This window comes from Crotalus tigris, unplaced genomic scaffold, assembly GCF_016545835.1.
Source record: "Crotalus tigris isolate CLP2741 ecotype Arizona unplaced genomic scaffold, ASM1654583v1 scf7180000020245.1906669, whole genome shotgun sequence".
In the NCBI taxonomy this organism is placed as follows: domain Eukaryota; kingdom Metazoa; phylum Chordata; class Lepidosauria; order Squamata; family Viperidae; genus Crotalus; species Crotalus tigris.
The window spans coordinates 991,906-1,009,679 of NW_024097926.1; the positions used below are offsets into that span (position 1 = coordinate 991,906).

The 17,774-nt window shown below is 52.5% G+C and overlaps 2 protein-coding genes across 3 annotated transcripts in view; one reads left to right on the plus strand and one right to left on the minus strand.

Annotated features, from left to right (window-relative positions):
• Positions 1-1,084: 1,084 nt before the first annotated feature.
• On the plus strand, positions 1,085-9,758 carry RCE1 (Ras converting CAAX endopeptidase 1). Of its 2 annotated transcripts, none has more exons than XM_039366244.1 (8): positions 1,085-1,460; positions 1,970-2,072; positions 4,848-4,931; positions 5,140-5,218; positions 6,015-6,182; positions 7,603-7,674; positions 8,644-8,706; positions 9,219-9,758. In XM_039366244.1, exons 1-8 carry the CDS (start codon positions 1,336-1,338, stop codon positions 9,464-9,466), a joined length of 942 nt encoding a protein of 313 aa, XP_039222178.1. In that variant the 5' UTR covers positions 1,085-1,335; the 3' UTR covers positions 9,467-9,758. The 2 variants fall into 2 exon arrangements, with proteins under 2 accessions (XP_039222178.1, XP_039222179.1); XM_039366245.1 differs by having other exon boundaries at positions 1,439-1,460; positions 4,852-4,931.
• A 1,105-nt stretch (positions 9,759-10,863) lies between these two features.
• The window catches only part of ACTN3 (actinin alpha 3), a 35,630-nt gene continuing 28,719 nt past the window's right edge, over positions 10,864-17,774 (minus strand). Inside the window, exons 15-21 of the mRNA XM_039366243.1 lie at positions 17,196-17,378; positions 15,699-15,833; positions 15,014-15,193; positions 13,167-13,313; positions 12,944-13,009; positions 12,163-12,321; positions 10,864-11,340 (exon numbers count right to left, since the gene is read on the minus strand). Of these exons, the coding sequence (XP_039222177.1) occupies positions 11,182-11,340; positions 12,163-12,321; positions 12,944-13,009; positions 13,167-13,313; positions 15,014-15,193; positions 15,699-15,833; positions 17,196-17,378 (1,029 nt within the window). The 3' untranslated portion in view covers positions 10,864-11,181. The remainder of the gene's footprint in view (positions 11,341-12,162; positions 12,322-12,943; positions 13,010-13,166; positions 13,314-15,013; positions 15,194-15,698; positions 15,834-17,195; positions 17,379-17,774) is intronic.

A 17,774-nucleotide genomic window follows, 5' to 3' on the forward strand; every position in this document is an offset into this window, starting at 1 on the left:
GATTCTGGGAGTTGAAGTCCATCCATCTTAAAGCATGCTGGCTGGGAAATTCTGGGAGTTGAAGTCCACCCCTCTTAAAGCATGCTGGCTGGGGGATTCTGGGAGTTGAAGTCCTCCCATCTTAAAGCATGCTGGCTGGGGGATTCTGGGAGTTGAAGTCCACCCGTCTTAAAAGCATGCTGGCTGGGGAATTCTGGGAGTTAAAGTCCCCCCCCATCTTAAAGCATGCTGGCTGGGAAATTCTGGGAGTTGAAGCCCATCCCTCTTAATGCATGCTGGCTGGGGGATTCTGGGAGTTGAAGTCCCCCCATCTTAAAGCATGCTGGCTGGGGGATTCTGGGAGTTGAAGTCCACCCCTCTTAAAAGCATGCTGGCTGGGGGATTCTGGGAGTGGAAGTCCACCCCTCTTAAAAGCATGCTGGCTGGGGGATTCTTGGAGTTGATGTCCCCCCATCTTAAAGCATGCTGGCTGGGGGGATTCTGGGAATTGAAGTCCCCCCCCATCCTAAAGTGGCCAAGATTGAGAACGAATCCACAGAGGCTGGACCTTGATGGACCACCGAAAAGGCAGGACCCCTTTGTGTCCGAGATGCCTGTTGTAGCCAGGAAGAACTGGGGGGGGGGGCAGGAATCTCTGGCTTTGGCAATTGGGGGTGGGGTGGGTGGGAAGGGGGGGCTGCTCCTTCCCCCAAATGCTACGGAGGAACCCAAGAAAGGCCATTAGTCCTGATTTTGGCAATTTCTCAGGATTTCTCCCCCGACCCCAGTTCCCCATCACTTCACACACTCCCTCGCGGCTGCCCTTTTTGCCCCTCCGCTCCCAACCGGACCCGACCCCGCTTAGCTTTCGCCAGACCTGCCGCGGCGGGCATCTGCTGCCCCCTAGCGGCGCAAGGCGCCGCGTCTCTCTCTCTCTCGGGCGGAATGCTCGCCTGCTTCCCCTTCTCGCAAGGCGGGCGACCTCAAGCCCGGGGACGGCGATCGCCCGTCGTGTAGCGCCCGAAGCCCCCCCGGGAGCGCCCCGTCCACCTGCCGACCCCGACCGAGCGGGAGGGAGGGGGGGGGAGGGAGGCGGCGGGGTGGGGCGCCTGCCCTGGCGGGACTCGCCGGCGGGGGGCGGGATGCCCGCCTGGCCCGGGCCGGGGTCTCTCTGCCGCAATCCCCGCAGGGCAGCCCGGCCCGCTTCCTTCCCCTGCTCGCTGCGCACCGCCGCCGGCCGGGCTGGCCGGCTTCCTCTTCCGCGGCTGGGAGGCGGAGGCTCCCCACGCGGCCCTGCCCGCCTGCCTGCCTGGCCTGGGCGGCCGGGTTGAGCCGCGCTCCTCCTGCAGCGCCCCGATGTCGGCGGAGGGCCCGGCGGGGGGCGCCGGGTCCGGGCTGTGCTGGGCCTCGCTCTTCTCCTGCCTCGGCCTGGCCTGCTCCTACGTGGGCAGCCTCTACGTCTGGAAGAGCCACCTGCCCAGGTGAGGACGGGGGGGGCAGCTACGGACGCTCGGAGGGGCTGCCCCCCTTCCCCAGCCTGGCTTGGAGGTCCGGAGGCAGCCCCGATCCCCTGCAGGGGGCTGGGGGGGGCTCTTTCCCTACGAGAAAGGAGCCGGGCTTGCTTTGGGGGGGAGGGAGGGAGGGAGGGGGGTCTCTATGCCGAAGCCCCTTGGCAGAAATGGGGAGGGGGGCAATCCAAGCCTCAGCCAAGCCAAGAGCTTTGGAGTCAACTTGAACCCTTGGGCTTCTCTGCGGTGGGATAAACCCACGGAGGCTGAACTTCGCCGGGGTTTCCTTTCCCCGGATCGGCCGGTTTTGTGAATGGACAGATCAGCACCCTAGGCTGCACTGCGTTATATTTCCCCCCCCCCCTCTCCACACACAGACACACACACACACACAGAGAGAGAGAGAGAGAGAGAGACTTACCTTTTTTCCTGCTGGCAGCAGGTTTGGGGACTTTTTCAGACTTCGGTTTTTCCTCCTGCAGGGACCACCCTGCTGTCATCAAGCGCCGCTTCACCAGCGTCCTGGTGGTCTCCACTTTCTCACCCCTCTTCATCTGGGTCTGGAAAGAGGTGACGGGCATTAAGGTGAGGGCGCCCGGGAGCTTTTGGCCAACGTCTCAAAGACTTGTTTATTTCTTTACAGACTACTTCTTTCCTTCCTTCCTTCCTTCCTTCCTTCCTTCCTTTCCTTCCTTCCTTCCTTCCTCCCTCCCCTCCTCCCTCCCTCCCTCCCTCCCTCCCTCCCTCCCTCCCTCCCTCCTTTCTTTCTTTCTTTCTTTCTTTCTTTCTTTCTTTCTTTCTTTCTTTCTTTCTTTCTTTCTTCCAAAATGAATCCAAACAACAAATGTTTTAACACAGCAGGGGAAAAGTGGAGACGAAAAGCCCAAGGGTTTAAAATGCTTTCTAAAGTTGTGAAATGCTGGATTCAACAATTGTTTTTCCGGGACACCCAACTATGTTCAGATAGACAAACTCTCCCTTTGCTGGATATGTTTGCAAAGAGAAGCGACAGGGAAAAAAAAAATTACATTTGACTGAATGTCACCTTTAAACCTCTTTGGCTTATTACGCCCGTATTATGACAGTTTCCATCTTCTGTTGCATTAAAGAAAGAAATAAAAATCGGTGCTAACGTTTGGAGGGCTCTGGGGGCTACAGATGCAGCCTTGATAGGTATCCTCTTAGCTTAGTGTAGAAAAAGTGTTTTATATCAGAAAACAGCCTTGCTGAAATAGATTTATCCCGTAACACAAGGGTCTTCAAACTTGGCCCTTTTATGACTTGTGGACTTCAACTCCCAGAATTCTGGGAGCTGAAGTCCACAAGTCATAAAAGGGCCAAGTGTGAAGACCCCTGCCGTATCAGAAGCAATATTTGATGGAAAAAGATCAACTGGCTAATATATTAGCATGCAGGTGGAGAGGTGTGGGAAAAGGATTTGCTTCAAAACATATTGCAAGTTGCCCAGAGTTGCTTGGATAGTGAGATGGATGACATATAAATTGAATACCTAAATTAGGGGCTTACACAATTTATTTATTTATATCCCATTTGTTTGTTATTTTTACAAATAACTCAAGGCGGTGAACATATCCAACATACCTTTCTCCTCCTATTTTTCTCAGAACAACAACCCTGTGAGGTGGATTGGGCAGAGAGAGAGAGGGGGGGGGGAGGGACTGGCCCAAACTTACCCAACCAGTTTTCATGGCTAAAGAGGGACTTGAACTCACCGTCTCCTGGTGATTGGCTCAAAGTCACCCAGCTGGCTTTCATGGCTAAAGAGGGACTAGAATTCACCGTCTCCCAGTTTCTAGTCTGATGGTGCCTTAACCACTAGACCAAATTTAGAGCCTTAAAAGACCAGCATCAGCAGTTTGAGCTGGGCCAGTTTCTGTGCAGTGACCAGCCGAAGCTGGTTGCTGGAATCCGCACTTGTTCAAGCCAAGTGATCTCTTGGTGGTGCCATTTTGCAAGACCGAGATCGGAGCGACGTCCCCTTGCCTTGCGGTCATCCTGACTTGGCAGGACAGTCCTGCCCAGTTTCCTGGGGCGAGCAAAACGGCTCAAGGACACCCGTGTTCAAAAGGACGTTGCCTAGGAGAAGATTTGGGCCATCACCAGAGTGGGTGATGTTCGCCCACTCTTGGCAGCTTCCACTCCTCCAGTCAATCTGAACCGTTTGATGGCCGCCTTTGCTTCAGCGCACTTAATCAAGATAATTGCAACCTGGCAAAAGATTCATGCTACACAGCACTCAACGATGCGCAATTAGCTAGATTGGAGGGGTTTTTTTTGGTGTGGAGAGTGGCTAATCCATTGCTTCATCCCTGCCTCGGTATGTGGTACGATTCAGGAACCAGTTTAAATGGCTTGTGGTCAACATAGCCACCAGTCAAAGTGAGAGGTGAGGCCTATTGTGGGTTGAATGGATGCTTAAAAGGTGGAAGGAAACTCTTCCGGCCACCCACAGCACAATAATTCCGCTGCCTATTTGGGAATGATGGGAGTTGATGTGGAATAATTGTGGCATCTCACAGCATTAAGTAAAAAGTTGTGTGAAGGCAAGTTGGCCGGCATATAATTTTAATAGTCTATTTCCAGGGAGTCTAAGATGGTGCCTTATGTACATTATCTTGATCCAGTTTGGTCGAAGCGGTTAAGGCATCAGGCTAAAACCCGAGAGACAGTGAGTTCTAGTGTTGACTTAGCCATGAAAGCCAGCTGGGTAACTTTGGGCCAGTCACCAGGAGACAGTGAGTTCTAGACCTGCCTTGGACGTGACTGATGCTTAGGTGACTTTGAGACAATCACCAGGAGACAGTGAGTTCTAGACCTGCCTTGGACATGACTGATGCTTAGGTGACTTTGAGACAATCACCAGGAGACAGTAAGTTCTAGTCCTGCCTTCGACATGAATGATACTTCGGTGACTTTGGGCCAGTCACCAGGAGACGGTGAGTTCTAGGCCTGCCTTGGACGTGAAAGACACGCAGGTGACTGGGCCAATCACCAGGAGTCAGCGAGTTCTAGTCCTACCTTGGGTGTGAAAGCTGACTGGGTGACTTCAAGCCAGTCTTTCTCTCTCAACCCAGCCCACCTCAGAGGGATGTTTTGGTGGGGAAAATAAGAAGAGGAAGGAGCACTAGGCGTGTCCAGTGCCTTGAGTAATAACCACAGGATTAAAAAAAAAATCACAAATAAGTCTCCCCTTTCCAACCTCTCCGGTGGCTGAAATCAATTCACAGCAGGAGAAGCCTGCAACTTAATTTTGGCTAAGATGCCCCTTTCCCTGCGGAAAAAGGAGAGGGAAGCTGCTGCTTAGGGGGTGCTGATGAAGATGTCTCCTCTTCTGCTCAGCCAGATGCATCCCTTCTCACCTTGATGGGCTTCCGGCTGGAGGGCATTCTGCCGGCAACGCTGTTGCCCCTGCTTCTGACTGTGGTAAGGGTGGCTCACCTTAACGGCTTCGGGCCGAGCTTTTCCGACAACTAGCCCGCGACCTGGGTCTTTGCCAAGGCTGTCCTTGAGAGAAAGCCTTTCCCTCTTCCACAGCTGGAGGGAAGGGGTGGGGGGAATAAATTATTTTTAATGGTTAAAATGGGCGGGTTTCTGCAACGCCCTGGTGAACATGGTTCTGCTCTCTTCCCAGATCCTGTTTCTCGGCCCCCTCATCCAGCTGTCTATGGACTGTCCCTGGGACATGGTCGATGGCTTAAGAGTGGCCTTTGGTAAGGATCTGTGGATGGGCTTTGTGTTAATAAATATATATATTTCACTAAGGGGTAGATAAATGTTTTGGGGCCATTTTTTCTTTGGGTGGGGACATGTGCGCTGTGTTTTGGAGAATTTAATGGTGGGTGGTTTGATCAGTTCCCTGTGTCTGTGTTTCTCAAGCTCGGTCCCTTTAAAAGGGGCGGGCTTCAACTTCCATGGCTGGCTGGGGAATTCTGGGAGTTGAAGTCCACCCCTCTTAAAGGGGCTGAGCTTGAGAAATAACTGGTCTCGAATTAGGATCCCAGCCGAGACCAGAATTTTGGTAGCGAAGCAAGACAGGGGTGGAGTGGAGCGTGCCATGCCCACTTTTACAACCATTTTTGGCCACAGTTGTGAAGGGAAACGCTGCAGTTGTTAAACGAGTCACATGGTGGTTAAATGAATTCAGCTCATTGACTCTGCTGTTTAGAAAGCCGGCTGGGAAATAAATACATGCTGGCTTGCTAAACGTCCAGATTTTGATCACATGATCCTGGGGATGCTGCAACGGTCAATGTGAACAAGGGGCCTAAGTCACTTTTTGAGTGCCGTTGTAATTTCAAACGGTCACTAAATGGAGCTTTGTAAGTCGAGGACTGCCTCGGGTTGATTCTTGGTGGCAGTTCAGATGATCCCGCGACAGTCTCCTAAACTGAGCAGGAGGTTCATTGCTATTTTTTCCCCCCCTGCTCAAGAAATCAAGGCGTGTGTGTTTGTGGGGTTTTTTTGGGGGGGGGGCGTCAGTAACACTGCTTCTTCTCCCCCTCTCAGACCCCAGGTTTTGGGTTCTCTGTCTCACCGACATGCGCTGGCTGCGCAACCAGGTCATTGCGCCCTTCACCGAAGAGCTGGTCTTCCGGGCCTGCATGGTGCCCATGTTGGTGCCCTGCACGGGTGTAGGACTGGCCATTGTCACCTGCCCGCTCTTCTTTGGAGTCGGTGAGTTTTTAATTGATCGATCGATTACGTTCGATTGCCACCCCTCTCTCCAATAAGCCCTGAGCCGTTGTGGGCTTTTTGCTCTTCTTGTCTGGATCTGGTTGGGGGAGCACTATTAAAGGGGTGGGGTCTTCCCTGACAAGGTTGATTCTTCCTCCAAGTCGTTACTAAACCCCGGTGTACCAGAAGGCCAACAGACAACGGCGGGATAATGGATAAATTGTGGAGTCCTTGGTGCTCTCTTGAGCACGAGACGCTTCGCAACCCAACTAGGCAACCTCATCAGTGCTGGAAGGGATTGGGGTTTGCCCTCTGTGAGCCTTGATGAAGTTACCTAGTTGGGTCACGAAACGTCTGCAAGCTCAGAGATCACCAAGGAACCCTGCACCGGAAATATTCTGCCAATATGGTGTGAATGCCTGATTTATTCATTTATTCTTTGGGCAAATGGTCCTCCTGCTTACAGGCCTTCCTAAACCAAAAAAAAAAAAAAAAAGGGGGGGGGCAAGCCTTTGCTTTTCACTTGCTCGCTTTCTGCGTTGTGGTTATTAAAATCTAACTAAAAGACGCTTCGGTGGGGTAGGGAATCGGGTGGGGGCAAACAGGAAGCTCCGGATCTAACTTTGATTGGAGTGCCTGCTGATTTGGAAAACAAAGCACCCAGGTGTAGCTAAAGAATTTCATAAAAGCTAGAGAATCCAGCTGTTAGACATTGAATAAGAGATCTCCAGAAAGCTGCAAATCCGTAGGCTTAGCGGGAAAGCTGAAAAACACCGTTCTGGAAAAATTAGCATCCCTTGTCCATGCTGTTGCCAAGCCAACCCCAGGGGTGAAGTCAGCGGGAGTCATGATTGACTCAAATTAGACTGATTTTCCTCTGAAGCTAGGATGTCAACAAGCTTGGTTCCCCCCCCCCCGCTCAACCTATGAAGAACGCTTAACGCTTCTTGGAATAGGGGATGAAATACAGTCCCCGACTTACGACCAGAATCGGCAACAGACTCTCCGTTGCTAGCAAGGCAATTGTTAATCGAGTCTTCTCTGATTTTTATGATATGTTTTTTGCCACAATTAAGCAAACCACTGCCGGTTGCTAAGTGAACCGTGCGGTTGAAGCAAAACCGGCTTTCCCCCGTTGACCTGGTTTGTCAGAAGCCTGCTGGGGAAGTCACAAATGGCTCTGTTGACACTGTAATCATTGTATATACAGGCTGGTTACGCAGCCTCCGAATTTTGATGGTGGGGATGCTGCCGTGGTTTAAGTGAGAGGACCAGATTGTTTTGTTTTTTTCAGTCGTTGGTCGCTAAACAACCTAAGTCAAGGACTATCTGTAAAGCCAGGGTAGAACCTCTGTTTGGCCAAGATGTGTCTGTGTGTGTTTATTTTTTTTTAATGTGGTAATTCTTTTTCTTCCTGCAGCTCATTTCCATCATGTTATCGAGCAGCTGCGGTTTCGCCAAGGAAGCAGAGCTACTATCTTTCTCTCGGCAGGTGCGGATCGGTCCGGGGGGGGGGGGGCTTAATTAAAAGGGAGCGAGGCAGGGGAATCTTGGATTGAAGCTTACCCCCCCCCCAAAATCACAGTTTTGGCCAACCCCCCCAAAAAACTAAAGTTGAATGGTGAGGGAAAAGGCTTAGACCAGACCAGGGGTAGGCAACCTTGGCTCTTTTGTGACTCGTGGACTTCAAGTCCCAGAATTCCTGAGCCAGCGTGAGGGAACTATGGCCCCCTCATGACTCGTGGACTTCAACTCCCAGAATTCCTGAGCCAGCATGAGGGAACTATGGCCCCCTCATGACTCGTGGACTTCAACTCCCAGAATTCCTGAGCCAACGTGAGGGAAACTTTGGCTCCTTCATGACTCGTGGACTTCAACTCCCAGAGTTCCTGAGCCAACGTGAGGGAAACTTTGGCTCCTTCATGACTCGTGGACTTCAACTCCCAGAGTTCCTGAGCCAACGTGAGGGAAACTTTGGCTCCTTCATGACTCGTGGACTTCAACTCCCAGAATTCCTGAGCCAGCGTAGGGGAACTATGGCCCCCTCATGATTCGTGGACTTCAACTCCCAGAATTCTGAGCCAGCATGGCTCAGCTTGGAAACCTCTCCCTTTCCCCTCAGCGTGGCTGGCTCAGGAATTCTGGGAGTTGAAGGCCATGCGTCACAAAAGAGCCAAGGTGGCCTACCCCTGGACCAGACCATTATGAATAGATTTGTGGTGCTAGTTTTGACATATTGCTGGGGAATTCTGGGAGTTGAAGCCCAGACATCTTAAAAGTTGCCAGTCGCTGAGTATCTGTCATCGTTTGAATTTCCAATTCAACTGGCCTGAGGTTGCTCTGGTGGGGGACGCACAGAGGCCTCCTCTTTTTAAATTGGATTTCCTGCTCCCTCCACGCAGCGTTGCGTGGGCGCACAAACGCACCATCTTTCCTAACCAGCTGCTCCTTTCCCCTGCAGTGTTCCAGTTCTCCTACACCGCCATCTTTGGAGCCTACACCGCGTTCCTCTTCATCCGAACAGGTGGGTGAAGGGTTGGGAGATGGGATTATCCTTCCCATCATCTTCCTGCTTCAGAGACGTTTCCTCCACCGTTACCTGCCAGGTTTCCTCCGCTGTGGTCACCTGCGGGGAGGTCTCTGGATGTCCCCCTCGGAGGGTTGGGAATGACGGAGGTTCCAAATCTTAAAATTGAGATGCTGAGCCCTCTTCTCTGCAAACAACAATCACACCCTGATTCTGAGCAGAGGTTCTTCTCCTTTTCTATCGAGGCTAATCCGGGATTAAGACAAAGTGGGTGGACGGGGGGGCTTAAGATAGTCCTGTTCTGGCTTAGTATCCCGTCTTTTCCTTGGCCCAAAATGAAGAATTCTCTCTCTCGCCTGCCTCCCAGCTCAAATTCATTTTAGCTTGACTGAAAGAAAGCGTTATTAGTTCACCCGACATCGCTGGGTGGTGGCTTTTCCACCGAGGGAGACCTTGTTTTCTTTCTCTGCTCATGTTCTCCTTTTCACCGCCGCCCTCTCTCCACGCAGGACACCTCATTGGGCCGGTTCTCTGCCACTCCTTCTGCAACTACGTCGGATTCCCCGCGGTGGGCGCGGCTCTGGAACACTCCCAGTGCTTCCTGGTGGTCTTCTTTTACCTGCTGGGCGTGGTGCTCTTCTTCCTCCTCCTTCTGCCCATGACGGACCCGGCCTTCTTTGGACACCTGCCCATCTGCTCCCTCTCCAGGTTGACCTCTCCCGCAGACAGCCTCAGCAGCTCTTCCTGGTGCTCCTGACACCCAGAGGGCACCCCGGCTGCCAACGCTCCCATGCCCGCCTGTCCTCCCTCCGGGGGAACGCACAGAGGGCTAGGCTACGCTCTGGGCCCACACTGGTTTGCAGCTGGGAAGGGCGGGAGCGCCACCGTTCCCAGAGAAGCTCGTCACTGTTTTCCACCCTGGGTAGCCACGCTGGCATTCTCGCACACCCGCCCTGAGCCAACCACCCCTTTTTCTAGTGATCCCAGGGTCCTTTTCTTCCAGGCCCCAAAGAGTTCTATTTTTTATTAATAAAGTACTTTAAGGAGGCCCCCTCGGTTGGTTTAATGGACGCGGGCGGGGGGGGGGTGTCCCCTGTTAACTAGGATCCTTTGGGTCTTTCTCCCTCGGGCGGATTTCTCATTTGAATCGGGACTCGGAGGCCACGAGAAGGAGTGCCCGCCGGTGGGTTCTAGCAAGGGGGCTATTTCCTCGGCGGCCAAAGCAGGATCACCGGAGGGAGAGTAGTCTAACTCAATCTTTGCTCGCTAGTCTAACTGCTCAAGGAGCCAGAGGGGATCCTGTCAAGATCCTTGCATCTTTCTCTGCAAGCACTTGCTACCGGGAAGGCATCAACCGCTGGCTGCGTGAGAAAGTCAAAAGAAACTACAGGGCATCTCGGGATATGTGGGCAGAAGGGAGAGGGCCAGCTTCCAGAATAACAGAATAAGAGTTGGAAGGGCCCTCCGAGGTCTTCTAGTCCAACCCCTGCTCAAAGAGGAGATCTTATAGCAGGGGTGCCAAACTACTGGCCTGCGGGCCGAATGCATCATAGCAAAACCGCCCCCGCCCCATGGCCGGCAATGGGGGGGAAAAAATTGCGGTATGTCGCGACATGTCACGTGACGTTGCGAGTTTGCCACCCCTCTCCTACAGCATTCTGGACAAATGGCGGTCCAACGTCTTCTTTAAGACCCCCAGGGAGGGAGCACTCACAATTTCTGGTGGCAAGCCGTCCCGCTGGTTAATCGTCCTCGCTGTCGGGAAGTGTCTCCTGCGTTCTACGTTGCTTCTCTCCTTGATGAGTTTCCGTACATGGAATTCCATCCAGCCGTTTCCATTCTAAGCAAACCTGGCGCCCCGCTCACGGAGTTCCGCCCCCCCCCTTTGGCCTTTTAGCTTGCAGGACCTCGGCGGTACATCCCACCCCGGGGCCCCCCTTGGCCTAGCCAGAAGAAAGACCCCGACCACAGAGGGGCCTCCAGTGGGTGGTGTTTATTGGTACAGCGTTTTGTTCCGTGCAGCCCTGCCCTGCTTCCTTGGGAACCCCTCGTGCCAGCCCCGGTGACCGTTTGCACAGCGCCCAGGGCTGCCTTTTGAAGCATCGCCAGATCTTGGGGGGGCTGAGAAACCCAGAGGTGAGGGGCCTGGGGGGGGGAAAAGGAGGAGGCAGGGCAGAGCACAGCCTGGAGGGAGGAGGGCTGACTAGCTCAGGAGCAAAGTAGAGAGAGACAGCAGCAGGACAGGGACTGGTTTTCTGACCCCTGGATCCACCAGCTGTGGCTCACAGGTGGAGAGGGGGGACCTTGCCCAGCAGTTGGGGGGCATGTGGGGGAGGGGGCTGCTATGGCGTGCGCCCGCCTTTCCCTGGGCACACGACTCGAATGGGGTTAGCTCCCTGGAAGGGAGGAGGAGGGGGGGTCATTTGGCTCCCACATGCCTTTTGTGGTTGGGGGGGGTCTGGGGAAGGGCGTTCAGAGGTCGCTCTCCCCATACAGGGCGCTGGAGAAGGAGACATAGTCCAAGGCGCCTGCGACGGCATCGGCTCCGCTGTACTTGGTCATCCTGGTGATGCAGTACTCGGCCTGCTCGGGGGGCAGCTCCCGACGCAGCTCTTCCACCGTGATGAAGTTCTGCGGAGGAGCAAGGAGGAAATAGAAAATAGAAGAGAATAATTAGAGTCAGAAATGAGGAGGGGATAAGCCGCCTGGGAATGCCCGGGGAAATCCATCAAAACGATTAAAAAACGAAAATTAGAATATTTCGGACATGTGATGCGACACCCCAGAAAAACACAGCATGCTCCATTTCATCCTCCAGGGAAAGATGGAAGGGAAACGAGGTCCAGGCAGAAGAAGAAGAACATCGTGGCTTCAAAGTCGAAGGGACTGGTTTGGACAAAACTCAGCAGCCCCTTTTTCGTGCGGCTGCGGATAAAAACAGGATCGCCAACGTCTGATAACGGATATGGCACAAGAAGAAGAAGGGGAGGGGAGGTATCTGCCATGGGGCAGAAGGCCAGACCAGGCTTGGATATGGGCTGGTATGGGGTGAGCCTCGGGAGGGGGGGGCTTCCTTCCTGCTGCCTGAGAGGTCTACGATACATGGAGAGGCCTGTCACGATGGACTCCCTCGTCTCCTGCCCCACAAATGCAGAGCTGGCCCACCGTAAATCATGAAATTCAAGAATAATTGGGATTATACTGCAGGTCTGGGAGGGGGCCTGGCCTTCCCTCCTATGGGACACAAAGGATTTCCGACGCTAGGCAAGGAAGGAAGCAGAGATGGCAAAAACAACAACAACCCAGAACCAACAGGCTGAATCCCGGCTGCTGATTCTCCTTGGCAAGAGACCAGCTAATCTAGGTTTAATCTTGAGTCCTTTGTGTGGGTAAAGCAGAATCTCTCCCCCCCGCCCCAACCCATCCTCTCTCCGGGGGGGGGGCAACACTCACCTTGTCTGAAGCCAGGATCTTGAAGGAGGCTATGACCTGCTCCGCCGTGTCGGTCTCGGCCGTCTCCCGGGTCATGAAGTCGATGAAGGCTTGGAAGGTCACCACCCCTGTGTTGTTGGGATCCACCAGGGTCATGATACGGGCAAACTCCACTTCCCCCTAGGAGCAAGAGGGAGGATACCTGAGGGGTGGGTTCCCTCCCCAATTCAGGTTCCCAAGTGGGGTAACTCCGAAAGTGCCTGGCAGACCTTCCCCCGATTCATACGTCCTCCCTATCGCACAGACCACCATTCATTTTATTGTCTAAAACTAGCCTGGTTCAAGGCTGACTAGCACTGTTGATGTTACCTAGTTGGGCCCTGAAACGTCTGCGAGAACTACCAAGCTCAGAGAGCACCAGGGACCCCACAGTCCTCCTCCTCCTCCTCCTCTCCACAAATCCCATTGTCTCCTGGCGCTGATGATGTTCCCTAGTTGGGTCATGAAACATCTGCAAGAAAACCACCCAGCTCAAGGACCCCACAGTCCTTTTCCTCCTTCTCTTGAAACTCCTCTCCCTTCTAGCACTGATGATGTTCCCTAGTTGGGTCACGAGATGTCTGCGAGAAAACCGCCAAGCTCAAGAGAGCACCAAGGACCCCTCATTGCCAACCCTGAACTACACACAGTCTCCTTTATTGATTTGTATGCATGCACAGGCTGTGGTTTTAGTGCCCTTCCCCTCCAGGAGGTGCAGCAGGCACCCAAAAACCAATCCTCCCAGTCCAGGCTGACTTCCTACCAAGTCGTATCCCATGGAGATCAAGCAGGCCCGGAAGTCGTCAGGCTCCATCAGGCCGTTTCGTTTCTGCAATGAGTCAAGCGGGGAAAAAGGTGAGCGGAGGAGGCTCAGACCAGCCCTGCCCCCCCCCCAAGCACGTGGCTTGAGTGACAGGCTCCTAACCCGGAGAACAGGCCTTTCTGTTCCAGACCTGCTAGTAGCCTGAGAGCAGTCTGCTACCCACCCGGTCGAAATGGTTGAAGGAAGCCCGGAACTCGTTCATCTGTTCTTGGCTGATGCCTTTGGCATCACGGGTCAGGATCTGGTTCTCCACTTCATTGATGGTGCGGGCGATCGTGGTCAGGAGCTGCTCCCAGCCCACGCGGATGTGCTGCAGTCAAGAAGAGGGATGCCCAATGTTGGAAAAACAAAAAACTTGGCAACGGAAGGGGTTTTAATTAAAGAAAATCGTAGAATGTGCAGAAATGGATAGATTGACCTCGGAGATGAAAGAGAAAGAAGGTTCAGTTTACTTGAGAACACGGGATCATTTTCACCAATGGTTAGGAAAACGAACGAGTGGGAAATGAATGTGATAGGTTACTTTGTATATGTATTAGTAAGAAGAATGATATGCATTAATTAACTGATCCTGTTTATGATTATCGTTTACTACACTTATTGCAGTTTGTTGTTGTTAGTTGCGAAGTCGTGTCCACCCCATCGCGCCCCCATGGACCACGTTCCTCCAGGCCTTCCTGTCCTCTACCATCTTCTGGAGTCCATTGAAGCTCATGCCTGCTGCTTCAGGGACTCCATCCAGCCACCTCATTCTCTGTCGTCCCCTTCTTCTCTTTCCCTCCATCTTTCCCAGCATTAGGCCCTTCTCCAGGGAGTCCTTCCTTCTCATTAGGTGACTTTCAACTTCAGGATCTGGCCTTCTAAAGAGCAGTCAGGGTTGATCTCCTCTAGGACTGACTGGTTGGATCGCCTTATTAACTGAATATATGTACCCAGACAATAGTCTGTTTGCTAAAGATTGAAAACGTTATGGGGGGATAAGCCCAGTGTTGACCCCAACCCCAATCCTGATCCCGACCCCACCCCAAACCTTAATCCTTATCCCGATCCTATTCTATAAAATTCAATGAAATTAAAAAAGAAGAAAAGGGGAGTGGTAGACAGGGAGACGCAGGGAGCATTTGGCTGCATAGCCAAACATGAGGTGCTGGTGAACATGACAATGCTCTCTCCCCCACTTTGGCCAAGGATTGTGGTTGGCCCCAAATTCGGGAACGCGTGGTTGAAACGTGGTTCTCAGGCACCTAAAAACCCTTCCTTTGGTGACTGTTCAAGGTTACAGCAGCACCAAAAGCAATGACACAGGACTGGTCCTCCCACTTAGGAACGATCCCATGATCCCTACAGTCTCATGATCAGAATTTGGCTCCTTCGGCAACCGGCGTGTAATTATGAGAGTCGCAGTGTCCCGGGGATCTTGTGATCGCCATTTGCAGCCTTCAAAAAAGCCAAGTTAAGGGGGAAGGAAGCTGGATTCGATCCGCGACCGCGGGATTCACTGAACAGCCTGCAGTGATTCACTTCACCACCGTGGTGGCCGTACAATTGAATGCGACTTGCTTAACGACTGCTTTGCTTAGCCATGGAAATACCAACTGAGGTCGTAAATCAAGGACTAGCAGTTCTTCCCCCCTTGCTTTCCTTGCCCTCTTCTGTCCAGGCCAGTGGTTCTCAACCTTTTTAATGCCGCAACCCCCAACTGATTGTAAGTCGAGGACTACTCAACTGGTGCAGCACCATTTGCAGAATGGGACTTTTGGCGGGCTCAGCAGGGCAGAGACAGCCTGGACAATTCCTATTGGCTTTTGAAAGCCAATAGAATTAGACTCTATTCAAGAGAGTCTATTCTATTGGCTTTCAAAAGCCAATACAATAAAAGGGAGCAGCACAGCTAAGGAAAAGGGGGAAAAAATTGCGGACTGCATTGTTTGGTGACCCCCGTAAAATGGTCGTTCGACCCCAAATGGGGTCCCAACCCACAGGTTGAGAACCACTGGTCCAGGCACTTACTTCCATGGTGTAGTTGGTGTGCTTGTTGTCGAAGACCAGAGCTTCCTGGATGAGCTGGTGATCGCCTTCCAGCTTGTCGATGTTCACTTTGTAGTTGATGATGTTTTGCTCGTGCTGTTTCAGTTGGTTCATTTGGTCCTCAAGAGGTCCACTTATGTCCACGGAGACGTGACCGATTTCCTGGAAGGAGAGGGGGGGTAAAGAGAGGATGTTGGCTTAAGATTTGGGCAACGGCCTCCCGTCCCCTGGGACCGTCTTCCCCGCAAATATCACGGGGCACCATTGGTCCCCAGAAGCCAGGGAGATTCTGTAAGTTGGAAAGAGAGATCTACGAAAAACAAATCAAGTGTTTTATACTTTCTGGTCAGTTCTGATCCCTCTTTAGAATTAGCCCTCTCTGGTTTTTCCTCCCCCCCCCCAAGTTATATTTTTTCCTTGGTGCCCCACTGTGAATGCTTGAAGTGGTCTCTATTTTGAAAAGAGAGTTAGACTAGGCCGGTGTTTCTCAGCTTGCAGGTGTTCCCAGAATTCCTCAGCCATTTCCGCTGTGGTCCATTTTCCACTCTGCAATTCCATGACATGACTTTGTACGTATCCCGTGAGGCCTACTCCGGGATCATAACCCTAACCCTTCCCGCCGGAGGAACAGAAAGCCGTGCATTGGTGGAAAAGAGTAAGGCCTGACCTCCATCTTGGTCTGGACCCAGGGACCAATGATATTAGCCTGGGCAGCAAATTGACGTCGCAGGCGCTCGTTGGCTTGCTGCCTGGCCAGTTCTTCCTGCAAGGTCTGGTCGCGATGGGGAACCAGCTGCTTCACCTAAATGGAAGGACAGAGGCATGTTGTTGTTAGTTGCGAAGTCGTGTCCATGGATAACGTTCCTCCAGGTCTTCCTGTCCTCTACCATCTTCTGGAGTCCATTTAAGGGCATACTGGCATTTAAAAGAGGATTAGGGGTGGGGATGGAATCTGAAAAGGAAGAAAAAGTAATGCCACCATCCCACCCCAAATAGACCCATCCTAGATTGGATTAAAGCAGGGAATAAGAGGGGTGTTCGGTGCTCTCCGAGCTTGGCGGCTTTCTCCAGACGTTTCATTACCCAGCTAGATTATATCATCAGCGTTCATGGAGAGCAAACCCCGCTCTCTTCTATCACGGATGATGTTACCTAGACGGGCAATGAAACGTCTGCACGGAAATCACCAAGCTTAAGGAGCACTGAGGACCCCATAGAGCTACAAATATTCTCTTTTGTTGGAAAAGCGATCATGTAAAATGGAAAGGCACTGGAGGAGCTTCTTGGACGAGAAGCGAAACGTGTGCAAGGAAAGACAAAGTCTTTTGAAAAAGTCCCTTTGGGACAATATCAGAAATTGTTTTCAGCTCCCAGTATGCCTCAATCACCAGTCGGTTCAGACAAGCCGAGTTTCTTGGCTAACATGAACATTATAATTAAGAGTTTGTGCGGATGAGACCCGGTCTGAAGAATAAACCTCAGGCTCCTCGCAGGAAAAAAAAACAATATTTCTTTCTTTCAAAGATAAATCAGCCAAATGGGATGGCTGAAAAAGGTTGTATTAACTGCCCCCCCGCTGCTTCTCCTTAACCAAGCTTTGCATCCAACTGTCTGCTTTATCCACTGAGAGGGAAGCTCAGATACAGGTAATCCTCGGCTTACAGCCATTCGTTTAGTGACTGTTCGAAGTTGCAATGCCCCTGAAAAAAAATGTGACTTACTGCATGACAGGTTTTCACTTACGACCATTGCAGCATCCCTGCCCCCCCCCGTCACGTTGATCAAAATTCAGACACTTGGCAACTGGCGTGAATTTACGACGGTCGCACTGTGACCTTCTGGCAAGCCAAGTCAATGAGGGAAGCCGGATTCACTTAACAACCGCAGGATTCACTTAACAACTTCAGCCATTCGCTTAACAACTGAGCAACAGTGGTTGTAAAAATGGGGCATCACTTACTTAACAACCGTCTTGCTTACCAACGGAAATTTTGGGCTCCGTTGCGGTCGTTAAGTCGAGGACTGGATTGTAGACTGAGAAACGCCGAACACAGACGGAAGGCAGCGGCTTATAAAGGGTCCAACTCTTGCCTGACAAAATGAGTCTCCCCTAGACTTCCCCCCCCCTCCCTAAACGTCGTTTTGTTTCTCCGCCGGTTCTCACCTTGTCCCACTTGTTGGCGATGTCGTGATGGGAGAGGGTGGTGTAGGGGTTCAGGCCCGACAGCTTGATGCCGTAGGTTTGAGCAATCTTTTGGATCTCGTTCTGGATGCCCAGGATGGCCATGCGCTCCTTGTCAGCCTCTGGCAGGGTGGCTTTGAACTGCTCGTGGGCTGTGATCAGGCTCTGGGGAGGGGAAAGAGGGACTGGTCAGCTGCTGCCCCAAGTGGGACGCTGCCCGGAGGAACGCGGGCGCCATCCGATGAGCTGTGGTGGCCCAGTGGTCAGAGCGCAGTATTGCAGGCTAACTCTGCCCACAGCCAGGAGTTCGATCCTGACCCGCTCAAGGTTGACTCAGCCTTCCGTCCTTCCGAGGTCAATAAAATGAGGACCCGGATTGTTGGGGGCAAGAGGCCGACTCTGTAAACTGCTTAGAGAGGGCTGGAAAATACTGTGAAGCGGTATATAAGTCTAAGTGCTATTGCCCTTCCTTCCTTCCTTCCTTCCTTCCTTCCTTCCTTCCTTCCTTCCTTCCTTCCTTCCTTCCTTCCTTCCTCCCTCCCTCCCTCCCTCCCTCCCTCC